The 19,815-nt window shown below is 51.5% G+C and overlaps 13 protein-coding genes across 13 annotated transcripts; 7 read left to right on the top strand and 6 right to left on the bottom strand.

The window, feature by feature from the left end:
• Positions 1-97: 97 nt before the first annotated feature.
• Positions 98-2,059, top strand: B9G98_00293 (Transcriptional activator protein DAL81; the record flags this gene model as incomplete). Its single annotated transcript, XM_024806851.1, has 1 exon — positions 98-2,059. The coding sequence occupies one exon, from the start codon at positions 98-100 to the stop codon at positions 2,057-2,059; it is 1,962 nt and encodes a 653-aa protein (XP_024662619.1).
• A 50-nt stretch (positions 2,060-2,109) lies between these two features.
• B9G98_00292 (hypothetical protein) lies at positions 2,110-2,517 on the top strand (the record flags this gene model as incomplete). The annotated part of the gene is made up of 1 exon (XM_024806850.1): positions 2,110-2,517. The coding sequence occupies one exon, from the start codon at positions 2,110-2,112 to the stop codon at positions 2,515-2,517; it is 408 nt and encodes a 135-aa protein (XP_024662618.1).
• Positions 2,518-2,527: 10 nt separating this feature from the next.
• B9G98_00291 (Meiotically up-regulated gene 66 protein) lies at positions 2,528-3,001 on the bottom strand (the record flags this gene model as incomplete). Its single annotated transcript, XM_024806849.1, has 1 exon — positions 2,528-3,001. One exon carries the CDS (start codon positions 2,999-3,001, stop codon positions 2,528-2,530), a length of 474 nt encoding a protein of 157 aa, XP_024662617.1.
• Positions 3,002-3,011: 10 nt separating this feature from the next.
• On the bottom strand, positions 3,012-3,623 carry B9G98_00290 (Peptidyl-tRNA hydrolase; the record flags this gene model as incomplete). Its single annotated transcript, XM_024806848.1, has 1 exon — positions 3,012-3,623. The coding sequence occupies one exon, from the start codon at positions 3,621-3,623 to the stop codon at positions 3,012-3,014; it is 612 nt and encodes a 203-aa protein (XP_024662616.1).
• A 49-nt stretch (positions 3,624-3,672) lies between these two features.
• B9G98_00289 (hypothetical protein) lies at positions 3,673-5,382 on the bottom strand (the record flags this gene model as incomplete). Its single annotated transcript, XM_024806847.1, has 3 exons — positions 3,673-4,363; positions 4,437-4,728; positions 4,761-5,382. The coding sequence occupies 3 exons, from the start codon at positions 5,380-5,382 to the stop codon at positions 3,673-3,675; spliced, it is 1,605 nt and encodes a 534-aa protein (XP_024662615.1).
• Positions 5,383-6,059: 677 nt separating this feature from the next.
• On the bottom strand, positions 6,060-6,959 carry B9G98_00288 (ER-derived vesicles protein ERV41; the record flags this gene model as incomplete). Its single annotated transcript, XM_024806846.1, has 1 exon — positions 6,060-6,959. The coding sequence occupies one exon, from the start codon at positions 6,957-6,959 to the stop codon at positions 6,060-6,062; it is 900 nt and encodes a 299-aa protein (XP_024662614.1).
• An 84-nt stretch (positions 6,960-7,043) lies between these two features.
• On the bottom strand, positions 7,044-8,291 carry B9G98_00287 (Peroxisomal membrane protein PEX28; the record flags this gene model as incomplete). The annotated part of the gene is made up of 1 exon (XM_024806845.1): positions 7,044-8,291. The coding sequence occupies one exon, from the start codon at positions 8,289-8,291 to the stop codon at positions 7,044-7,046; it is 1,248 nt and encodes a 415-aa protein (XP_024662613.1).
• A 218-nt stretch (positions 8,292-8,509) lies between these two features.
• On the bottom strand, positions 8,510-9,907 carry B9G98_00286 (hypothetical protein; the record flags this gene model as incomplete). Its single annotated transcript, XM_024806844.1, has 1 exon — positions 8,510-9,907. One exon carries the CDS (start codon positions 9,905-9,907, stop codon positions 8,510-8,512), a length of 1,398 nt encoding a protein of 465 aa, XP_024662612.1.
• Positions 9,908-10,428: 521 nt separating this feature from the next.
• B9G98_00285 (Phosphatidate phosphatase APP1) lies at positions 10,429-12,132 on the top strand (the record flags this gene model as incomplete). The annotated part of the gene is made up of 1 exon (XM_024806843.1): positions 10,429-12,132. One exon carries the CDS (start codon positions 10,429-10,431, stop codon positions 12,130-12,132), a length of 1,704 nt encoding a protein of 567 aa, XP_024662611.1.
• A 178-nt stretch (positions 12,133-12,310) lies between these two features.
• Positions 12,311-13,201, top strand: B9G98_00284 (hypothetical protein; the record flags this gene model as incomplete). The annotated part of the gene is made up of 1 exon (XM_024806842.1): positions 12,311-13,201. One exon carries the CDS (start codon positions 12,311-12,313, stop codon positions 13,199-13,201), a length of 891 nt encoding a protein of 296 aa, XP_024662610.1.
• A 721-nt stretch (positions 13,202-13,922) lies between these two features.
• B9G98_00283 (ADP,ATP carrier protein) lies at positions 13,923-14,828 on the top strand (the record flags this gene model as incomplete). The annotated part of the gene is made up of 1 exon (XM_024806841.1): positions 13,923-14,828. One exon carries the CDS (start codon positions 13,923-13,925, stop codon positions 14,826-14,828), a length of 906 nt encoding a protein of 301 aa, XP_024662609.1.
• A 371-nt stretch (positions 14,829-15,199) lies between these two features.
• B9G98_00282 (putative transcriptional regulatory protein C3C7.04) lies at positions 15,200-17,410 on the top strand (the record flags this gene model as incomplete). Its single annotated transcript, XM_024806840.1, has 1 exon — positions 15,200-17,410. The coding sequence occupies one exon, from the start codon at positions 15,200-15,202 to the stop codon at positions 17,408-17,410; it is 2,211 nt and encodes a 736-aa protein (XP_024662608.1).
• A 99-nt stretch (positions 17,411-17,509) lies between these two features.
• On the top strand, positions 17,510-19,780 carry B9G98_00281 (Mitochondrial respiratory chain complexes assembly protein YTA12; the record flags this gene model as incomplete). The annotated part of the gene is made up of 1 exon (XM_024806839.1): positions 17,510-19,780. The coding sequence occupies one exon, from the start codon at positions 17,510-17,512 to the stop codon at positions 19,778-19,780; it is 2,271 nt and encodes a 756-aa protein (XP_024662607.1).
• Between the last annotated feature and the right edge of the window lie 35 nt (positions 19,781-19,815).

Here is a 19,815-nt window from a genome sequence, read left to right as displayed (position 1 = left end):
GCGTAAGACCCGCTGTGTCACAGACGGAGGTCCGAGATGCGCTTATTGTGCCAAGAACAACTGTGATTGTGTGTTCAGTGACCCCCCAAAGTCCACAATGGAGCCTTACACTTCGCGGATCGAGGTCAAGCCGTTGGAAGCCCCGCAAAGAAGTGAAAAGGGGCCTTCTTTCATACCGCCAGACTACAGTGGTGCGGCGTTAATTGGGGTTAGTGCAGACCAAGACCCTTATCTTGTACAGTTCTACAAACGTGGTCCAGATAACGTTTCACGCTTTGTTGACCAGGGCATCCATCTCGTGGAGAAGTCGGCTGATCCCTACAAATCCGCAGCTACGCCAGTAGCGTTTAGTGTCTTCAGAAAACCACAGGCCTCTGCGCAGTCGAAATACTTGACCCTCGACAAGTCTCGCGTTGATCTGGCCGTTGATCCATACCGCGAACGCCTGCTGGCTCTCTACTTCAAGTTCATCGACTGGACGTACCCGGCGGTTGATAAGCATACGTTTTATCAGAACTATTATTTCAAAAAAGACCAAATGCACACTGGGTTACTCTCCGGTATGCTGGCGATTGCGTGTATTTATTGGAAGTATGACAGCCAGCTCTGCGTCAAGCAGATGCCCAAGGCGCTGGCCGCCCAGCTCTGGGAGCAATGTGCCCTTTGTATTGATGGGGACATTCTTGCGCCAACTCTGGAGACTGTTCAAGCGCTTTTATTGTACCTGCAAAGAAGACTGGCCCGCGGTGACACAAACGAACAGCACGCTCAAGCCGTATGGCTCGGCAAGCTGGTGGCTGTTGCCCATTCGCTCGGCCTGCATCTCGACTGTACAAACTGGGCAGTTAGCGATCATGAGAAACAGGTTCGCCGTCGTCTCTGGGCACTCACTGTTTTCAACGACAAACTCATGTCTCTGGTCCTCGGCCGGCCAAGCTTGTTGCATCCATCACGATCGTCTGCTCGCCCGTTCGACAGCATACACCCACAAGAGCAGCTCTTTGTACAGCTGTGCAAACTTACTCAAATTGTGAGCGGGGTTATCGATGATCTTTACAGCCCCGAGCGGCGGTACGACCCCAATTATGATTCGTCCTCTCTGGAAGTTGTCAGGACGGTGGAGTCTTACTTGCAAGCTCTAGACACTTGGAACTCGCAGCTTCCTCATGATATGTCGACGATGCAGGGCCAGCCAGACGGTTATTGCCGAAATGGTGTACTGCATCTACTGGCGCTCACCGTCGAAGTTGACTTATGGCGGGTTCTTCTTGTACCGTCGAATATGAACCATCCTGATTTCGGGTATTGGCGAACAGGTGCTCGCAGCACCATTCAAAAAATCATTGTATATACCAGTGAGATCACTTACAGCCACTTGCATGCCTTTTGGCCGGCCACATGCCCGCAAGCGTTTTCCACACTTGCCCATTTCGTGTTTTACTACTATGTCCAAAGCAGCGCGGCCGAACAACAAGAACTCACAGACTCTTTAAGACGGTGGTTATGGGCCTTACGGGTCTTGGCCAACACTTGGCCAGATGGCACTGGTTTGGCCACCCTTCGCATGGATGCTGTGTTTCACATGGGCAAAACCAACGTCCAGATACCACCCCCACCCCCGCAGTCTCAACCAAAGCCCCAGCCTCAGTCGTTACCGCAGCGCCAGCCTGAACTTCAACCCCGCCCAACATTTTCACCATCACCAGGGGGCTCGGACACTTCGCCTCTGAGCGCTCAGGGCTCCCTTCACGGGTCAGTTAACGGACACCCACCCCATCCGGCTCAACCCCCACACCAGCACGCTCAAACGCTGTCGGAAAGAGCTAGCTTTTATTCTCAGTCCGCGCCTACGCCTTTCTATGATAGTATGCTTGAGCTAGACCCGCTGGTGAACCATGAAATCATTCCCCTCGAAGACCAGCGGCCGGGCTTTGCCCACCAGGAGTACTACGAGACCCAAGATCCAACAATCTACGAGAACATTAGTCTAGACGATCTCGTCAAAGACAGCTTGCACGATCTGCTCATGAAGAACATTTTCGACGAACACTATCAATAATTCTTAGCACTATATAACCCGGTCCCCCTCCCCCGCATTGGAAGTTAGTAATGGATTCTTTCTTCAAAGCCAACCGGGTGTACGCCGTCGCAGGAGCCTCTAGCAACCCATCGAAATTCGGATACAAGGTGTTAAAGTGGTACAAGGACCGCAACATTCCCGCCGTGCCCATCAATTTCCGCAAAGAAGTCATTCTTGAGATCCCATCAGTCGAGGACGTTACGCAAGTCCCGGTCAAGCCCGGCCAGGATGTGGCGATCAGCGTAGTTTCTCCGCCCGCAGTCACCCAGAAGATGCTGGAGAGCTTGGACAAGGCCCAAGGAAACGTCGAGGCCGTGTGGCTCCAGCCGGGCACTTACGACCAGGCCGTTTTGGCACTGGCCCAGGAGAAGGTTCCCAATGTCATTACCGACTGTATTCTCGTCAAGGGCGACAACTACCTGCCCAGTAAACTATAAATAATATTTTTTATGCATCAATTAGAACCTCGTAAGGAAACGGAGCAATGTCGCGGGTCGTGATGGGTGGAATATGCTCACGCTGAGTCTCGGCCGTCTGCAGCACCTTGAAGAGCGCTCGCTGCAGCGAAGCAGTGGTGTCTGCATTAGGATCCAACTGGACTTCGACCCGCCACTCCTCCCAGGAAACGTCCTGTGTCTTGGCGAACCAAGTGGCCTTTTTCACCTTGTGGTCTTGGAATTGCACTGTGAGCACTGCTCTGGTCTGGTCCCGCAGGGCCACTTCGAAATCACGTACTCGCTCGTTCAGAATCGCCATCGTCTCTGCATGGTCCACAAACGGGTACGATACGCCATTGGCTTGGCCCTGGCTCGGCTCTATACTGCCGAACATTCGCTGGAAAAATATAGTACAAAGAACCGCCTTGACGGCGTCTCCTGCGCTCGCTCGCTCGCTGGTCAGTTCGATCACAAACGTCACCATGACAAAGCGATCAGGCCGTGGGCTTTTTATAGTCCAGGGCACTGGCGATCTGTTTGATTATTGCGACGGTTTCTGGGATTCTCTCGTCGAACGCTTTCTTTTCAATTGGCCTGAATTTGCCCAAAACAAACTTGGTCACCGAGCGGCTGTCCATCGCGGGAGGAGCGCCGATGCCGACCCGAAGTCTGGGGAATTCGCCATATTTCACAATATCCTTCAGCCCATTGTGACCTCCAGCAGCCTTGGACGCAAGTTTGAACTTGACCTCCCCGGGCTCTAGGGCCATGTCGTCGTGCACAATGATGATCTTGATCTCCTCGCCCTTGACTTTATTCAGTACGTCCCGCAGAGCCTTGCCACTCTCATTCATGAAAGTGGAGCTCTCGGCGAAATAAACGTTGCGGTAGTTGCTGAATTCTCCAATAGTAGCATTCCCGGTTGAGTTGCTCGAGGCACCTCCTAGGTATCGGACGGCGGCTTGCAGCACCTCGTGGCCCGCGTTATGCCGAGTATTTGCATATTTTTGGGCGGGGTTTCCGATCGACAAAAACACCAGCTTGATTTTGTCTTTGTTTCGAGAAACAGACAGCTCGTGCAAAAACTTGTTTATAGGAACTTTCATGTAAAAAGCGTCTCGGGATCAGTGGAAAATGTTTGGTATTATGGGGGTATTAGATAATAGCTAGAATCGCGAAGAAGACTCCAAGTAGGTTGGCATTATGTAGAATACCCGAGTTAGATTCCGCTACCCCTGTACCAGTAGGAGGAATTTCCACCGGTCGTATAAGATCAGAGGAGATTTGTACAATCTGTGTCGAAGCAGGCACGATTGAAGGAGCTGGTTCCACCACGGGTGGAATCGGTGTTTCAACCGGCACAATTGAGTCTGATTCTGCGGGCAGAGGCGGCACTGGTACATAGATCAATGGTGTCTCAACAGGCACAACCGTATCTGGTGGAGGGATGTCTTCGCCTGGGGCACTGTAGGTTGGTGTAGCAGCAGGCGGAGGGGTGTCTTCGCCTGGGGGACTGTAGGTTGGTGTAGCAGCAGGCGGAGGAACCAATTCCACCGTAGGTGAGCTTGAAACAGCGTCCATCTTTGTCGATTCAGTCGAGGTTTCCAAGGGGGGGATATCAGAATGCGTCACAGTGGTGGTCAGGGACACGACGGGAATGGGGGTCAAACCCGTGTCGGATGGCAACGAGATAGGAGGAGTATCAGGGGGGTTTTGATGTTCTGTCGTGACTGGAACATTGGTCTCTGTTGTTTCCGGTGTGTGTTGTGGCAGTGGGGTAGTCTCTGGGCTTGTTGGGGGCTCCGTGTTTGGTACAATGCTCGTTGTCGAGCTTGTTGACGATGAGCTAGTCGTTGGTTCTATGCTAGTCGATGTTGGGCTCGTCGTGCTCGTCGTGCTCGTCGTGCTCGGTGTCGTACTAGTTGATGTTGGGCTCGGTGTCGTGCTCGTTGATGTTGTGCTCGGTGTCGTACTCGTGCTCGGTGTCGTACTCGTGCTTGGTGTCGTACTCGTGCTCGTCGTGCTCGTGCTCGGTGACTCCTTCTCTGTACATTTCGTGCAAATCGTAGATGTCGTCGTTACCAGACTGGACGGTGTTGCCTTCTCTGTACATTTCGTACAAATAGTCAATGTCGTCGTTTCTGTCCGTTCCGGCTCGGGACTCGATGAACTGGCCGGTGCAAGCGTCGGGCTTACAGGCGATGATGTGGCCTGCTGGCACCTAAGACAGTTCATTTTTGAACTGGTTGATTCTGGAGTTGACGAGGGATCACTGTAATCCCATGAGATCACCAAATCGTCGGTTGTAGTCGAGTATTCAGTCACTTCCCACTCTCTCGTGGTCGTGTAAAGCCTGGGCTTCGATGTCACACGAGGCACTGTCACATGCAATCCATCAGTATGGGTTGTCACTAGTACAGAGTACCAGGTAGTCAAAATTGGTCCAGGCGTCGATACCTCATCGTCATCCCAATTTAGCACGTACTCGTCAGATGTGGTAGAATATTCGGTGGTTGTCCAAGCTGTTGTTCTTGTATAAAGCCTTGGTGGTGGGGTGACATGAGGCAAAACCACTGTCTTTTCATCAGTATGTGTTGTAACGTAGACAGAGTACCAAGTGGTAACGATTGGAGTCAGTGCAGCTCTGAGCTCCATCAGTGCTGTTGAAGAAGCAGCGGCCTGCGAAAGTGATTCGATAGTCAGAGGACTGTCGTTATCATCACGGCTATCCCCTGGCACAACCCAGTCACCATACTGTTGAGCGCTAATTCCAGGCATGACTTCATCTTTCAATACGTCTGAGCTTAGATCGGTGGGGCTCGCTAAGGCAAGAGCCGCCAGCAGCGTGTGTACTAAGGACCACATTTCCTGTTTAAGAAAGCTGGGGACCCGCTTTATATAGCTCACTGCGGGCCTGGGCGCCGACTAGCGAAACACATGGGATTATTCGCGTTCCGGGCAACGTGCATGAAGCTTCGAACCAGGAGTCGCGCTCGCGTCTGTCCACGGAAGCCACCACAAGGAACAGGCAGGGTTCCAACCCGATAATAAGTTATGTAGGCCAAACTGGAGATCAATAACCCAATTGTATCGGCACTTTTCTTTTTTCCACCTACTCGTCGCACTATGTGCTAGCTGCTAGTCTCTGCAGGCGAATGCAATCGGGCGCTTTGTGCTCATTCTGTACCTCCTGATTAGGAAGTCCCACCAGCGGCCCGCTACATATAGTGCGTCAATCCGAACTCAGAGATAGGTTTTTTTTTTTGCTATAGACTAATAATTGATGTTCTTTATAAAATCTTGGGTTTTTTGCAAGTCAAATCAGCGGCAAAGACAACGTCCTTAGTTAGGACCGCTAAATCACCATCTCTCGCTGCTGCGGAGTGTGCAGTAAGCCAAAAACGAGCACCAACAACAAACAACTCATTCGGAATTGGTAGAAACTTTTGCATTGAACGGCTCCATTGCAATGAATTGCCTAGTTCCTTTTGCGACGGTAGCAGCAGCTAAGAATTATGCTAATTAATCTACGTAGTACTCCATTAAACCTTTTCATCGAACTCATCATGAATATCTTCCGCATTTTGGTCAGCCTTACGGCGTAGGAACCAGGATATGCCGAATTTGAGGCCTCCGACAATATTGGCGATCCGAAATAGCCACTGGAAAAATGACATACGACTGTCGGTCAGCGTGACGGAAATCGGCTCAAAGTCGTACTCGAAATAAATACCGGGCAAAACGCGAGGATTGACTGGAAGTGTTTCAACAGAATACTGGTGAGTGAACATCTCAACTCCAAAGCCCTGGACCACAGTAGGCACCAGGTTGAGCTTGTAAAAGTACCCCTGGTTCAATGAGGGGGCAGCGGCTGCAGTTTCGTCCAGCGGGTTCTGCATCGAAGGATAGTAAGGCCCAAATGATAACTCGTTGATTCCGTGGGAGGTGTTGAGCGCTGCTGCGGCTTTAAGACGACCGCCCCACGGGGCCGCGCGAATGAATATTTGGCCTCTGACTCTATTGGTGTTGAAGATGCCCGAGAACCGGCACCACTCCTCTTCGGGGCCAAGCACAGTGTGCCCAAACTGAGATGTCCAACCTGAGCCAATGAGAAAAAATGACGGCACCTCGTCGTCTCCTCGTAATGGTCGAATATCCAATAGACGTCCCATCAGCAAACGGTCACCAGACACGTCTGAGCTTCCGACCTCGAGCTGCAAACAAGGCGCGGCCACAGTCACGTCGAAATTAACCTGGAACGTGTCGGCCACGCCCTTGTGCACTGAAAACTCCGAGTCCTGGTGGGCGCCCATGAATGTGGTCGATTCCAGCCATAGCACTATGAGTGTTAAAATAAAAAACACTACCGTACTGGGCGACATCCGCGGCAATCGGAAGTTCTCCTCCTTAGGAAAAGCATCGAAATACCTGACCTGGACCATTGGTGTTACGTCAGACGGCCGGCCCCGCCTTTGTAGACGACGAGCCGATGGTAAAAGGGTGTAGAGTGTATTGAGACATAAATACTAGGGACTATAAAAGGCTTGTCTTGTCCAGCGGCGGCGTCTGTACTCACCAGGAGTTCCGTTTACACCGACGTCGTAGGCCCAAGGGCCATCGGCCGTAACGTTAGCGATGTGCCGGTCTTGTGTCCAGTACTCTGCGTCATAGTCAAGTATCCAAGGGTACTCTTCATTGAACAACCAATATTTCGGGGCTTCGACGTCGTCCAGCACGCGAGTTCCCTCAGGAGCTTGGGATGAGAGCCTCAGCGGCGAGTCGACAGAATAAATAGACTGGGTGTAGCAGCAAAAATCCCAGAGTTTGTCGGTCAAGCCCTGGCGCTGGACCTCGAATATCTCGACCTCACGAACGATTGGAGCCTCCTCGTCGACGTTGAACTGCGGCTTCAAGGCGGCCATGAGTTTAGGCAAAGCGGTAGAGTTTTTGAAAAGCGTCATTTCAACCTTCTTGAGGTCCTCGATTTTGCGTTTGACCTCAGGATGGGCTAATATAGCAGCACCCCAGCCCATTGAGCTGAAGAGGACCGGGAGCGAGACCAGTCCGGCAGCAGCAGCCGTGCCCAGAAAGGCACAAAGCACGAGCAAAAAGAGGGTGCACGACTCCTGGATATCCACAAAGTTGGCCGGGCCGGCCAGGAATGCATCGAGCTTGTCCACGCTGGCCACGAGGTTTTGGAGCGAGTTCTGACCCTGACGAATAGCCAGCAAAATATCGCGGTCTCGCTTGATTTTGGCCTGCTCGACCACCTCAGCCTGCTCCTCCACGCTATCAGGATTAGCGCTCACAGAGACACCACTGCCAAATGCGTTTACTTGCACCGGGAACTCGGGGATATCCAGCGGAAAGTGCTTGATGTAATTGGGAATGAAAACAAAGAGCAGCAAGCTCATAGATGGCAGGCAAGCAATAAGGGCAGGATGGAAACAAATGTACGTGTAAACCAGAAGAATCGACAGTGTAAACGCCGGGCTTGTCCACGAAAAAAACCGCGCAGGGTAGGCCTGAAGAGCCGAGGCAGCTTTAAACCTGCCACCCAAAATAGACAGGGAGCGCACAATTGCCGGGAAGCTGAGGTCTGGGATTTTTTCCATCTCCTTACGCACAAGCTTTGACGCAGCAACCCGCAACACGCCGTCAATAACCAGATCGGTGAAGTGCCCGTTTCCATCTCCACTGCCTACCTGTACAGCGGCCCCAGCCAGCACCGCAGAGTCTGCCGCGCGGGCAGGATTAGCAATTTGAACCGGCATTTTATTTCTATATCCGGTCACCAAGATTGGATTGCTCTGGCAAGTAAAATCCCTTGGTGATATGCGTATGGCTAAGCGTGCGCAGAGTGGGGTTACGGGCAACTAAGGCGGGGGCCATGGCCGGGTAATCACGATCACATGCTGCCAAAGGGGCACCGAAAGAGGTAACTTTTGCTGGTGGCATCTGCACTGATGGAATAAATTAGTTTAATTCAAAATTAAATAGCATTTTTCAAGGCATAAGTCATGACGATGGTCATTGAGATGGGCAAAAACGTGTACTGCGCAATCAGCACCACGGCAAGGCAGTTCAGAGGGCCCTCTTCGTAGTCGGCACCAAACACTAGTGCGGTAATATAGATCTGGATCGTCGCAGATGGCGTGCTGGAGGATGCAATGAGGACAATTGGTGCCATTGGGTCGTCGTGATCGATCCAATGAACCCGGCGGAGCTCTTCGACGAATGCAATTGCGATGATGGGTAAAATCACGAGCTTGAAAAGAACAAGACCCACGATGGTCCGCCAGAACTTTGCTGGCAGTCCGCGAACTTTCAACCGGGCAATGGTGCCTCCTAGCAGCATCAGTCCGAGCGGGACCTGGGCGTTACCGAAAAACCCCGTAAAGTCCATGATGAAATCCAAAGGTGGTCGGCCGTCGGGGGCATTGGGGATCCCAGATACGTGCTGGTCGGGATCGTCAACGAAAAGACGTCTTGTCCAGGGGATCATTGCAATGGCGAGTGCAACAATCAGGGTCATTGACTGCGGACGCTTCATGTTTTCAATAAACTCTCCAATGATTCTTGTGGTCATATTGCGAGACTTGAACCTTTTCCAGCCGTTTTTGAGGTTTTTGAACCGGGCAGTGGGCTGCCTTGCACGTTCGCTGTCTGCGTCTAGATCGGGCAGAAATTGCGAGGACTTTGAAAACCTACGACCGTATCCTGTGACGCTAACGGCATCGCCGGCAGCATTGAAACGAACGTGGTCGGGATTAAGAGGCTGAGGGGTGCCTTCTAGTGAGCTAATCTCCAACTTTTCATGGTCGATTGAGCTCTCGTCATGCACGGGCTCTGGGTTGAGATCTCGGAGGAACCGTTTCTGATCAAAGAAAATCAGGTGCTGGCCTCCGAAATTGAACATGGCAGAGATAAACACCACATTGAAAATGACACAATAGGCCACTCCTTTATTGGCCCAAGTCGACGAAAACATGCTGCCGTTTCCAATTGTCTGGACATACGCAATGGGCAAATCACCGCTGTTGTTGAATATACAGGCCATGAACAACCCGCCAACCCACATCTTGGGTATTGGGTTCAGCATCTTGAGGATAAGACCGCATAAAGCGCCCGCGGCGTAATAAATGTACCCCGTGAGAATGATCACCCCCATGATTTTGATGTCTGTGTCTTTCAAGCTTGCGACAATGTTGTGGAAAAAAAGACATGGAACCAGGTAGGTGAGGACGATTTGCGATATGACTCTTGATCCGTCCGGAGTTAAAATCTTTTGCTTGGCGAGCAGGAACCCCGTGCCGGCGGACAAGTAGATTTTGAAAAGCGGCTTGATCGCTATATAAATTGCCTGGCCCAACCCGAAATGATACGACATATTGGTCGGAAACAAATTGCCCCAGGTACGGATAAAATCACTTGACGGATCTGCAAGGTGATGACAGTGAGTGCATGTACGGCAGATAGCTCGTACATAAAGGGCCGATCGCGGGTCTAAGCAAGCAGCGAGTGGATCCAAATCCAAGCTCGGCCCTCAATGGGCCATGGACGAGTACGGGTCGCCTTTTCTGTCGCAACACACTGCGTCGTGGTTGATACAGCAGCTCGTGCGTGCATCACGCAATGCCGCCCGGCAGCAAGGCGTTCGCGATTCGATGCAGTGGATAAATCGAGCCGAAAAAACTCGAACAAACGTTTATAAACAAAATATAAACTCTACTTGATCTACGCCCGAGCTTATTCATATTAAACTCCGGGGCTGGCCTGCACTAAACCGCTCGCTTGCCTGTCAGCATGACTCGTCACGCTTAATACACAGTGTCGCGATTTCAAGCTCGTCTATTTGGTCGGCTTATCCGGTTTGCAAATAGAAGACGTTTGCCGAAAAGAATATCCCGGATGGCTGACTATTGGTATCAACAGAAGACAATCAGCCAGGTAACCCAAATGCTGCGGGGCATTAGAACCAGCCGGTCTCGAAGCCCCGACAACTTCTCTAGCAACGACCGGACGCCGCCCACTGAGAGAATTGTTATTTACCCTTCTTACTGCAGCCAGACGCTCAATTCTAGCGCTCCTTTCAATTTGCATGTCCGCGGCTGGCTGTACTCCCCTGGCGCAATGAGCAGGAAGAACCGGCTAATGATTGCCACCGCTGAACGGCTAGTAGGCAACCCAACAGTGGGATCACCGGGATTCGATGATGATGGCCTGCTCGATAAAGGTGCTACTAGCTCTACTGGGGACCTGCTGGTCGACATTGACTCGGACTACCCTACGATCGACAAAAAGCTGGCCGGGAGGTCCGCATCAAACAGCTGGGACAATTGCCAAGGAGCACCGCGGAGCCCGCTACGGGAGAGAATGGCCGCGGTACTGCACAAGTCCTTGGGTGATCGTGAAATTGCTATTGATATTGAAGGTGGGCTCGAGACGGAGCGCTATTACCTGGTGACGGACGAAGGCGGACGATTTAATACAACCTATCCGTTAACCTTTCAGCCAACAAGAGTGGTGGTTTCAAGCAGCGAAACCTCGAGCTCCGTGGATCCCATTGTCATTCAACCGCACGGAGTTACTGTGATTAGCGATATTGACGATACCATTCGACACACTGGAGTTACTGGGGGGAAGCGAGAGGTGTTGCAGAACGTCCTGGTTAAATCATTTGAGGATGTCAGACTTGACGGAATCTCTGAATGGTATCGTCACATGGAAGAACGGGGTGCAGTGTTTCATTACGTTTCGAATTCTCCCTGGCAACTGTACCAGCCCATCATTGAATTTTTGTCCTATGAGGACTTTCCGGTTGGAACACTACACCTCAAACAATACCAAGGTATCCTAAATGGACTTATGGAGCCGGTTGTGACCCGCAAAAAGACCACTTTGGAACGCATAGTCAAGGATTTCCCCAGCCGTCAGTTTATTCTCATTGGCGACTCGGGCGAAGCCGATCTCGAAGCATACGTACGGCTTGCTCTGGAATTTCCGTCACAAATTTTGGCTATTTATATACGGGACATTACCCTTCCTGTTGATGCTGATTTGTCCGAAGTGTTTCCCAGTGACAGTACCGAGGAAGAATCAGACCTTATAGATCTTTCCGAGCACAAAATCCCGCCTCCAATCCCCCCCAAACCAGCTCATCTTGTGCGACGAAAACCTGTGGCATCCTCCAATGCCCTTTTGGAGGAAGCTAAATGCTACAGCGAGCAGGAACATGCAAGAAGTTCAGGTGTGGGAGAAGCAATTATGGGTCTTGGTGTGCGCAATGCGGCCAAGGCTGCTGCTGCATCTGCCATTGACTGTGCCTCCAGAAAAATCTACAACACTGACGGTGATAAGCCGCCTCCGCTTCCTCCAAGAGTGCGCCAGGCCACCAACCAGACTGCCCCTATGGTGATCAGCTCGTCTCAGGACTATTGCGACTATGATCACGATAAAATGGATAGCGCTGAGAAACGTATATACATGTGGAAGCGCAGACTTCAAGCTGCGCGAAAGGCGCTTCCCGCCAATATTCAGATTCGGCTGTTCAGGACCGCCGCCGACGTCGAGGCTGAGAGCCTGAATCTGATCAAAAAAGAACGACTATTATAACTTAAAAAGAAAAGAAATCATAAATGTACTGGAATATATTCAAATAGAGCTGCTCCTAAAAAATCTCTTCCGTACTGATTGTTTATACACTTCCCAATCAGGACGCATTGCAGCAGCTAAAAACCAGACTCATCCAACTTGACCAACGCCCACAGTGCGAGTACTTGTCAGAGTCGAGATGGAGCGACTTTATCCTAATTTGGGTCAATCTCCACCGAGCCGACTGAATTTATCTAATGCGTTCAATACGTCCGGGTTCAAGACAGTCAACGACAAGGTTCTGATGGAGATGAATCTGCGCGCGCAGCGGCAACTTGAAGGGGTCTCCACGCCCAAAGCGAATATCTTTGACTATCAGCCTACAGTTGAAAGTCGTCGGCAGTCTCTTCGAAAGTCACCCAAGTCACCGGGACTGTCTAAAAGGTTTTCGCGGCTGCACTGCAGTCAATTCGCCCGCATGGAGTCCATTGAAACACATCCCAGTCTGAAGCTAAGGCGACCGGCAGCGAAACCAGTGAGTCCTACTAAAAAGGCAAACGTCCGTATTGCCAACGCTCCGGTATTATTTGGCCAGCCGGCCCCGCAGACTAAAGCGGAAGATCTCCAGGACAAGCGCCAAGGAGAAGGCCTTGGGAGTCCCTCGAAGCGGCGACGGACTGTTGTGAAGAATGAAAACGTCACTTATGAGCCGATCCAGACACCTCAACAACCAACCCGACGGCCAATGCAGACCGGATTTTTCCGGTCGAGGGGAACAGCCCAGGCCAGGCCAACTAGTACTAATTGCATCCAGTCACCGCCCAAGCGGCTTGTTCGAAGCCATACCAGCGCTCAATTGACCACGAGTCGATGCTCCGACGAGCTCCCGTCCTACGCCCGGCCCACCCAGGCAGCGCTTCGGAAATCCCACTCGACGCGGGCGTTGGCGGCCAGAGGGGACACCGTTTTGAACCAAATGCCAATCCCACCCAAGGAAGGACACAGCCCAACCGAAACCAGACGGCTGTTTGCAGGTCTCGAGCCCGCACCGCACATCCTGAATACCCGGAGCCGCGCCCGGAGACCGTGATTAATCTAACTCTAATGGTGGAAGCGCGAAACCTTTAGCAGTCCGCTCAGCAAGGATATCAAACATATATATATATATCTCCACACTATACGAAATACTATACCTGCATGAACTATCGGATAGCCGCATGAAATTCCAAAATTTTTTTAATCAGTATCGGCGGGGCCTAGATATAACGCGGCACAGGCACACTTTGGACAGCCACAAACCCCAAGACGAAAGGCTATTTTCACGAGCGGGCACCAAACATAATTAAGATTTGCACAGCCCAAGCCAGGATTCATCTGGACCAATGCATCGAAGATAGCGGACGGCCATTCGAGGTTAGGGTGGATGTATATCCTTACCCACGATACGCAGCGGAGGGTGTTTCGCGACGGACGGCGAAGATAGTAGAACCACGCTTGGCCGACGAGAATTTATCATCTGGAAATTGGTGCAGAACCGAGCCCAAACGGCTCTGGACGCGGTGCGGCGTAAAACCAGGCGCAAACCAGGCCGGAGCCGCCCCGGCACCGGAAGCCCGTTGCCTAAGACGGGGTGTCCGGTCGGCGAAAAGGGGGTGGAAACGAAAAAGCGGAGGGCAGGGTCCGCCATATACCCTAGCCCACACGAAAACCGGCCAATCAGTGTGGGTTTCTTGAAAATTTCTCGCAGATTATATAAATGCGCAACCCGGCCCTCCCAATTTTTTTCTCGTACATCCATCACAGTTAACAAAATGGCTGAGTCTAACTTCCTTGCCGATTTCCTTATGGGCGGTGTCTCTGCCGCCGTCTCCAAGACTGCTGCCGCTCCTATTGAGCGTGTCAAGCTTCTCATCCAGAACCAGGACGAGATGATCAAGCAGGGTCGTCTGTCCCACCGCTACACCGGTATCGTTGACTGCTTCAAGCGCACTGTTGCCGACGAGGGTGTCGCTTCTTTGTGGCGTGGTAACACCGCTAACGTTCTCCGTTACTTCCCCACTCAGGCCCTGAACTTTGCTTTCAAGGACAAGTTCAAGGCTATGTTCAAGGCCTCTCCTGCCGACTCTTACACCGCCAAGTTCTCCAAGAACATTGCCGCTGGTGGTGCCGCCGGTGCTACTTCTCTTTTGTTCGTCTACTCCCTTGACTACGCCCGTACCCGTCTTGCCAACGACGCCAAGTCCACCAAGGTTGGCGGTGGTGAGCGCCAGTTCAACGGTCTCGTCGACGTCTACAAGAAGACCATTGCTTCCGATGGCATTGCCGGTCTGTACCGTGGTTTCGGTCCCTCCGTCGTTGGTATCGTTGTCTACCGTGGTCTTTACTTCGGTCTCTACGACTCTCTTAAGCCTATTATCCTGGTTGGTCCTCTCGCCAACTCTCTCGGTGCCTCTTTCCTGTTGGGTTGGGCCGTTACCATCACCTCTGGTATCGCCTCTTACCCTCTCGATACCGTCCGTCGTCGTATGATGATGACCTCCGGTTCCGGCACCAAGTACAAGTCCTCTTTCGACGCCTTCCAGCAGATCGTCAAGGCCGAGGGCTTCATGACCCTCTTCAAGGGTTGCGGTGCTAACGTTCTCCGTGGTGTCGCCGGTGCCGGTGTCATTGCCCTTTACGACCAGCTCCAGGTCATCATGTTCGGCAAGAAGTACTAAATAATTTAGAATCGTTTTTAGAAATATGCTTTCTTGGCCCTAAATGAAACAATTAATCCCGTTTTTTTATGCTATATTTGAAGTGCTGATTACTCACTGCGACGATCCTTCCTCTGGACGACCACCGTTTTGTGCGGTTTTCGACTGGTTATTTTCTTTTGGGAAATTCGGAGCTTGAATATAGCTGACGCGCGCTCGTTGAACACCCGCACGGAGAAAGAAACCTCACCTGCTGCCCAGAAATGCCGGACTTAGAGCACCGCACAGTAAAGCGCAGACGGGCCGCCCTAGCCTGCGACTCTTGTCGGCGGAAAAAAGTACGCTGCGACTCTAACCGTCCCACATGCGATAATTGCGCCCACTCGAGAATAATGTGCGTTTACACGCAGCCTAGGCGTCGCAAGCTGGTCAATACGCCGAAACGCAGTGGCACCGCCACCCGACTGGACAGGATCGAATCTTTGATTTACGCCATCGCCCAACAAAACGGTGTGGACCTTCCCGGTTATCCAAACAACGGCAGCGCTGCTGCATCGTCAGATAATTCAGATGGAGAGTCAGATGACGCAAATCAAGACGACTGCGAAGACTCCCTGGACGAGTCAGACTCAATGGGCTCCAGACCGAACGCTTTGGCTTCGCTTGGTGACAACTGCTCGATGCTGAAGGAAGTTAACGACGACGGTCATTTTTACACGCATGCGTTGTCGGGAACGTTCCTCAGCCAAAACAGTTTGAAATGGCTCGAGAATAAAATTGACGACCCCGCATTATTTGAGCGACTGAGAGCGAGCATCCAGTCGCTGTTTGTACAGCAGCAGCATCGTCTTCACCTATACTCTGAGAATATTTTGAACCCAATGGCACTCGACCTCGAGTTTTTGCGCTCCGCTCTTCGGTATTTTGCCGCCGCCAATATCCCGTTCATTAATGTGTTATTAACCCCTCGCGAAGCCGAGGAATACTCCAAGAGTAAATGGGATGCCTTGTCGTTGTCTGACCGGTTTCTCGCTTGTTCTGCCACCTCCCTGATGGCATTTTGGATGGGCCGTGATGAAGTGTCGATGGATCTCAAGTACTCACAGGAATATTTGCAGCGCCAATCTCGTTTGTTTATGAGCCATGCCGGCAAATACGCTCAAACGCTTACTCTTGCGGTACCCAGCACCGCCAAAATCCGAGGTTATGCTATGTTCGTTATGGCGTTGGACAAACTCCAAATGCCGCCGGCAACTTCCTTCTATTCGATGCTCACCATGAACCTCGCTATGATTATGGGCATGAATCGAACAGAGACTTACAGGGGTATGTCGGAAGAGGCCAAAGAGCGACGAAAAATCGTCTGGTGGCTGGTGTATGTTCTCGAACGCGATATGGCTATCAAAATGGGCCGCCCGCCAATGATCCCAGATTCAGAAATCTCGGTAGAAATGCTAGATAGGCGGGAAGGCAACATCCAGAACGTCTGTATTTCAAATTTTATCCACCTCGCTCGAATCTATAGTAAGGTTTACCGGAAGCTATTCGCAGTTCCTGCTCAAACGAAATCAAGATCCCAACACTTTCTTGATATCATATCATTGTCACATGAACTGGACGCTTGGAAAGAAAAGCTCCCCCCGAATTTACAAATCACAGAGAATGGTGATTTTGTAACCGACTCAAACTCTATTTCTGACATGACAACGAAAAAGCTGGTGATCTGGATTCATACCTGTTATTATGAAGTCAGCACCACAATTCACCGAATCCCCGCTTTCTCGACCTCAGCTGTGCAGGCTTTCTTAAAGCGTCAACAAGATCCTAATCGAGCTGCCGCATCGGCGAGCCAGCCTAGTGGATCCACACCCACTGAAATCTCTTTATCTGATGAAGATATGGCTATTCTTCTGAATGCAAGAGACGTGTGTCGAGATGGTGCAAGGCAGATTCTACGCTGCGCAAAGCATATTTCTGCGGTCGGCTGTGGGTCCCTTGTGTCAGGTTCCATTTTGTTCTTGACCAGTGCGTTCATTACACTGTTTGCAACAAACATGACTGATCCCTTAGGCCCCTCGTCCATTGCTGACCGCGAGCTGATGCAGGAATACGTTCCCCTGTTCTCAATGCAAAAACTTGATTATATGTATGGCCAACACCCTGTCAGTGAATTCTGGTCGGTCATTGTCGAGATCCTTCACAGGTACCAGATCCAGGCTGCCCGAGGTGACAGTGACGAGCTTAAAGAAGAGGGCAAGCCGGACGCCGAAGTAACCCCACCAGTTGCTCCCATTAACAATCATCCAAACGTGCCGCCGTATCCGGGCTTCTCATCGAGCGATCCCAACTCCTTGCGACCCAATCACCAGTTGCCCCACGAACAAGCAAACGAACAGCAGCTGCCAGCACATGGTCAATTCAATTCGAACGATCCGTGGGTCCACGACTCGATACTTTTGGATCCCCAGGTCGAGGGAAATGTTAATTGGTTGATGCGGGACGCCTACGACGGAATATTTCAACAGCCTGGAGAAACCAACACTCCCAACTTTGGCGAGCTGGCTAGCGATATGTACATGATGTCCGGATTTTACGGTGTCTAATCTCGGAGAGTTTTCCTACTTATTATATCGTATAAATCTGTTTTATTCACACAGTGGCTTAAAAGACGCTGATTGGGATTTCTGCAACCTTTGCTGACTATGCTTAAAGTGGCGCCGAGACAGGTGCTGAAAGGCGCACTTTTTGGACGTCCAGGCGCTCTGAATGCGGTCAGGATGTCTCGTAGTGTGCTTCCATTAGTGAACAGCATGCCAGCTGTGCTATCTGTTCGTTTTTTTGGCGGCTCACCGTTGTGCGAACATGAGGACAAGCGAACTCGGCGGTGGGGCTCGTTGCGACGCCAGCAGAGATTGCGGCAAGTAAACCGCGATGCTGAGGAGTCAGAACCTGCTGCGCAAACCAAGCGGGCTGAAAACCGCCGAACCAACACGGACCCCAAGCAAGAACCCGATGAGGATGAGGAGCCCAGCGACGAGAAGCCCAAGGATGAGAAGCCCAAGGACAAGAAGGGCAAGAACGAGCCTAACGACTTGATCAATATCGAGATCAACGCAACGCATATTCTATGGGTTATCCTCGGTACAATCTTCATCTTTTCGTTCCTGTCTTCTGGAGAAACCGGCCACGAGGTCACTTACCAGGAGTTCCGTGCCAAGTATCTGGATCGTGGCGAGGTTACGAAGCTTCAGGTTATCAACAACAGCGTGGTTCGTGTTTTCACTCGTCAAAGCGGTGAAGCTGCTGCTTGCTACTTTACCATCGGATCTGTTGAAACTCTTGAGCGTCATCTCAAGGAAGCGCAGGATGCCCTCAACATTGCTCAACGTGACCGTATTCCCGTTGCCTACGTCGAGGAGGGTAATTTGGCTGCATTCTTGTTTGGACTTATCCCCACTTTGATGTTCTTGGGCTTCCTTGTTTGGATGGGCCGTAAAACCGCTCAGAGAGCTGGCGGCGGAGCCGGAGGGCCAGGCGGAGTTTTCGGTATTGGTAAAACTAAGGCCCAGCGGTTCAGTGCTACCAATGAGGTTAAGGTTCGTTTTGCAGATGTTGCCGGTATGGATGAGCCCAAGCTAGAAATCATGGAGTTTGTCCAGTTCCTCAAGAACCCGAAACGCTACGAAAGACTTGGTGCAAAGATTCCTCGTGGTGCCATTCTTTCAGGTGCTCCTGGTACCGGTAAGACTCTGCTCGCTAAGGCCACTGCTGGTGAGGCGGGCGTTCCTTTCTATGCCGTTTCAGGATCTGAATTCGTTGAAATGTTCAGCGGTGTTGGTGCATCACGCGTTCGCGACCTGTTCAAGAAGGCTAAAGCCGAGGCTCCTTCGATGATCTGGATCGATGAAATCGATGCTATTGGCAAATCGCGTTCAGGCCCCAATATTCGTGGCGGCAACGATGAGCGTGAGGCTACTTTGAATCAGCTGTTGGTCGAAATGGACGGGTTTGGTTCGAATGACCACGTCGTCGTTATGGCCGGTACCAATCGTGCCGATGTTCTTGACACGGCTTTGCTGCGTCCTGGTCGTTTTGATCGTCATATTCAGATTGATTTGCCCACTCTTGAGGGCCGCAAAGACATTTATGAGGTTCATCTCAAAAAAGTCAAGTATGATAAAGACATCGCCGAGTTGGCTGGTAAGCTTGCTGCTATGACACCTGGATTCTCTGGTGCCGACATTGCCAACTGCTGCAACGAGGCTGCGCTTGCAGCTGCCCGCAGCGGTTCGTCGCAGGTTGAAATGCCTCACTTTGAACAGGCAATTGATCGCGTTATCGCTGGTTTGGAGCGCCGCTCTCGCGTCCTTCCTACTGATAAGCGCAAGATTGTTGCATACCACGAAGCTGGCCACGCTGTATGTGGCTGGTTCCTGCGTTATGCCGATCCTCTTGTCAAGGTAACTATTGTGCCCCATGGTGCGGCTGCACTTGGTTACGCACAGCTTCTTCCCAGTGATAACAATATCACCACTGAAAATCGAATGATTGATCTGATGACTGTTGCATTGGGTGGACGTGTCTCTGAGGAGATTTTCTTCCCTTCAGTTACTGTTGGAGCTTCCGATGACTTTAAGCGTATCACAGGCATTGCCCGTGCGATGGTTTGTGACTATGGTATGTCACCGGAGATTGGAGCTGTTCGTCTTGAGCGCCAGCAGGGCTCTGTCGCCAAGGGTTACTCCGATCACACGGACTCTATCATTGACCAGGAGGTCAGCCGTATTATTGGCGATGCCCATAAGCGGTGCAAGGAGCTTCTTTCGTCGAAACGAGAGGCCGTGGAAGCTGTTGCTAAGGAGCTTCTCTCCAAAGAGGTCTTGACAAGAAACGACTTGGTCAGACTGCTTGGTGAGCGGCCTTTCAAGGAGAATGAACATGAGGCGTTTAAAAAGTATTTGGACAAGCAGTGACCCAAATATATTCTTTGTACAGATTGGTTGATTAA

This window comes from Wickerhamiella sorbophila (assembly GCF_002251995.1).
Source record: "Wickerhamiella sorbophila strain DS02 chromosome Unknown contig1, whole genome shotgun sequence".
Taxonomy (NCBI): Eukaryota; Fungi; Ascomycota; class Dipodascomycetes; order Dipodascales; family Trichomonascaceae; genus Wickerhamiella; species Wickerhamiella sorbophila.
Note: the sequence above shows the minus strand (reverse complement) of the source record. Positions and strands in the feature narration are given on the sequence as shown.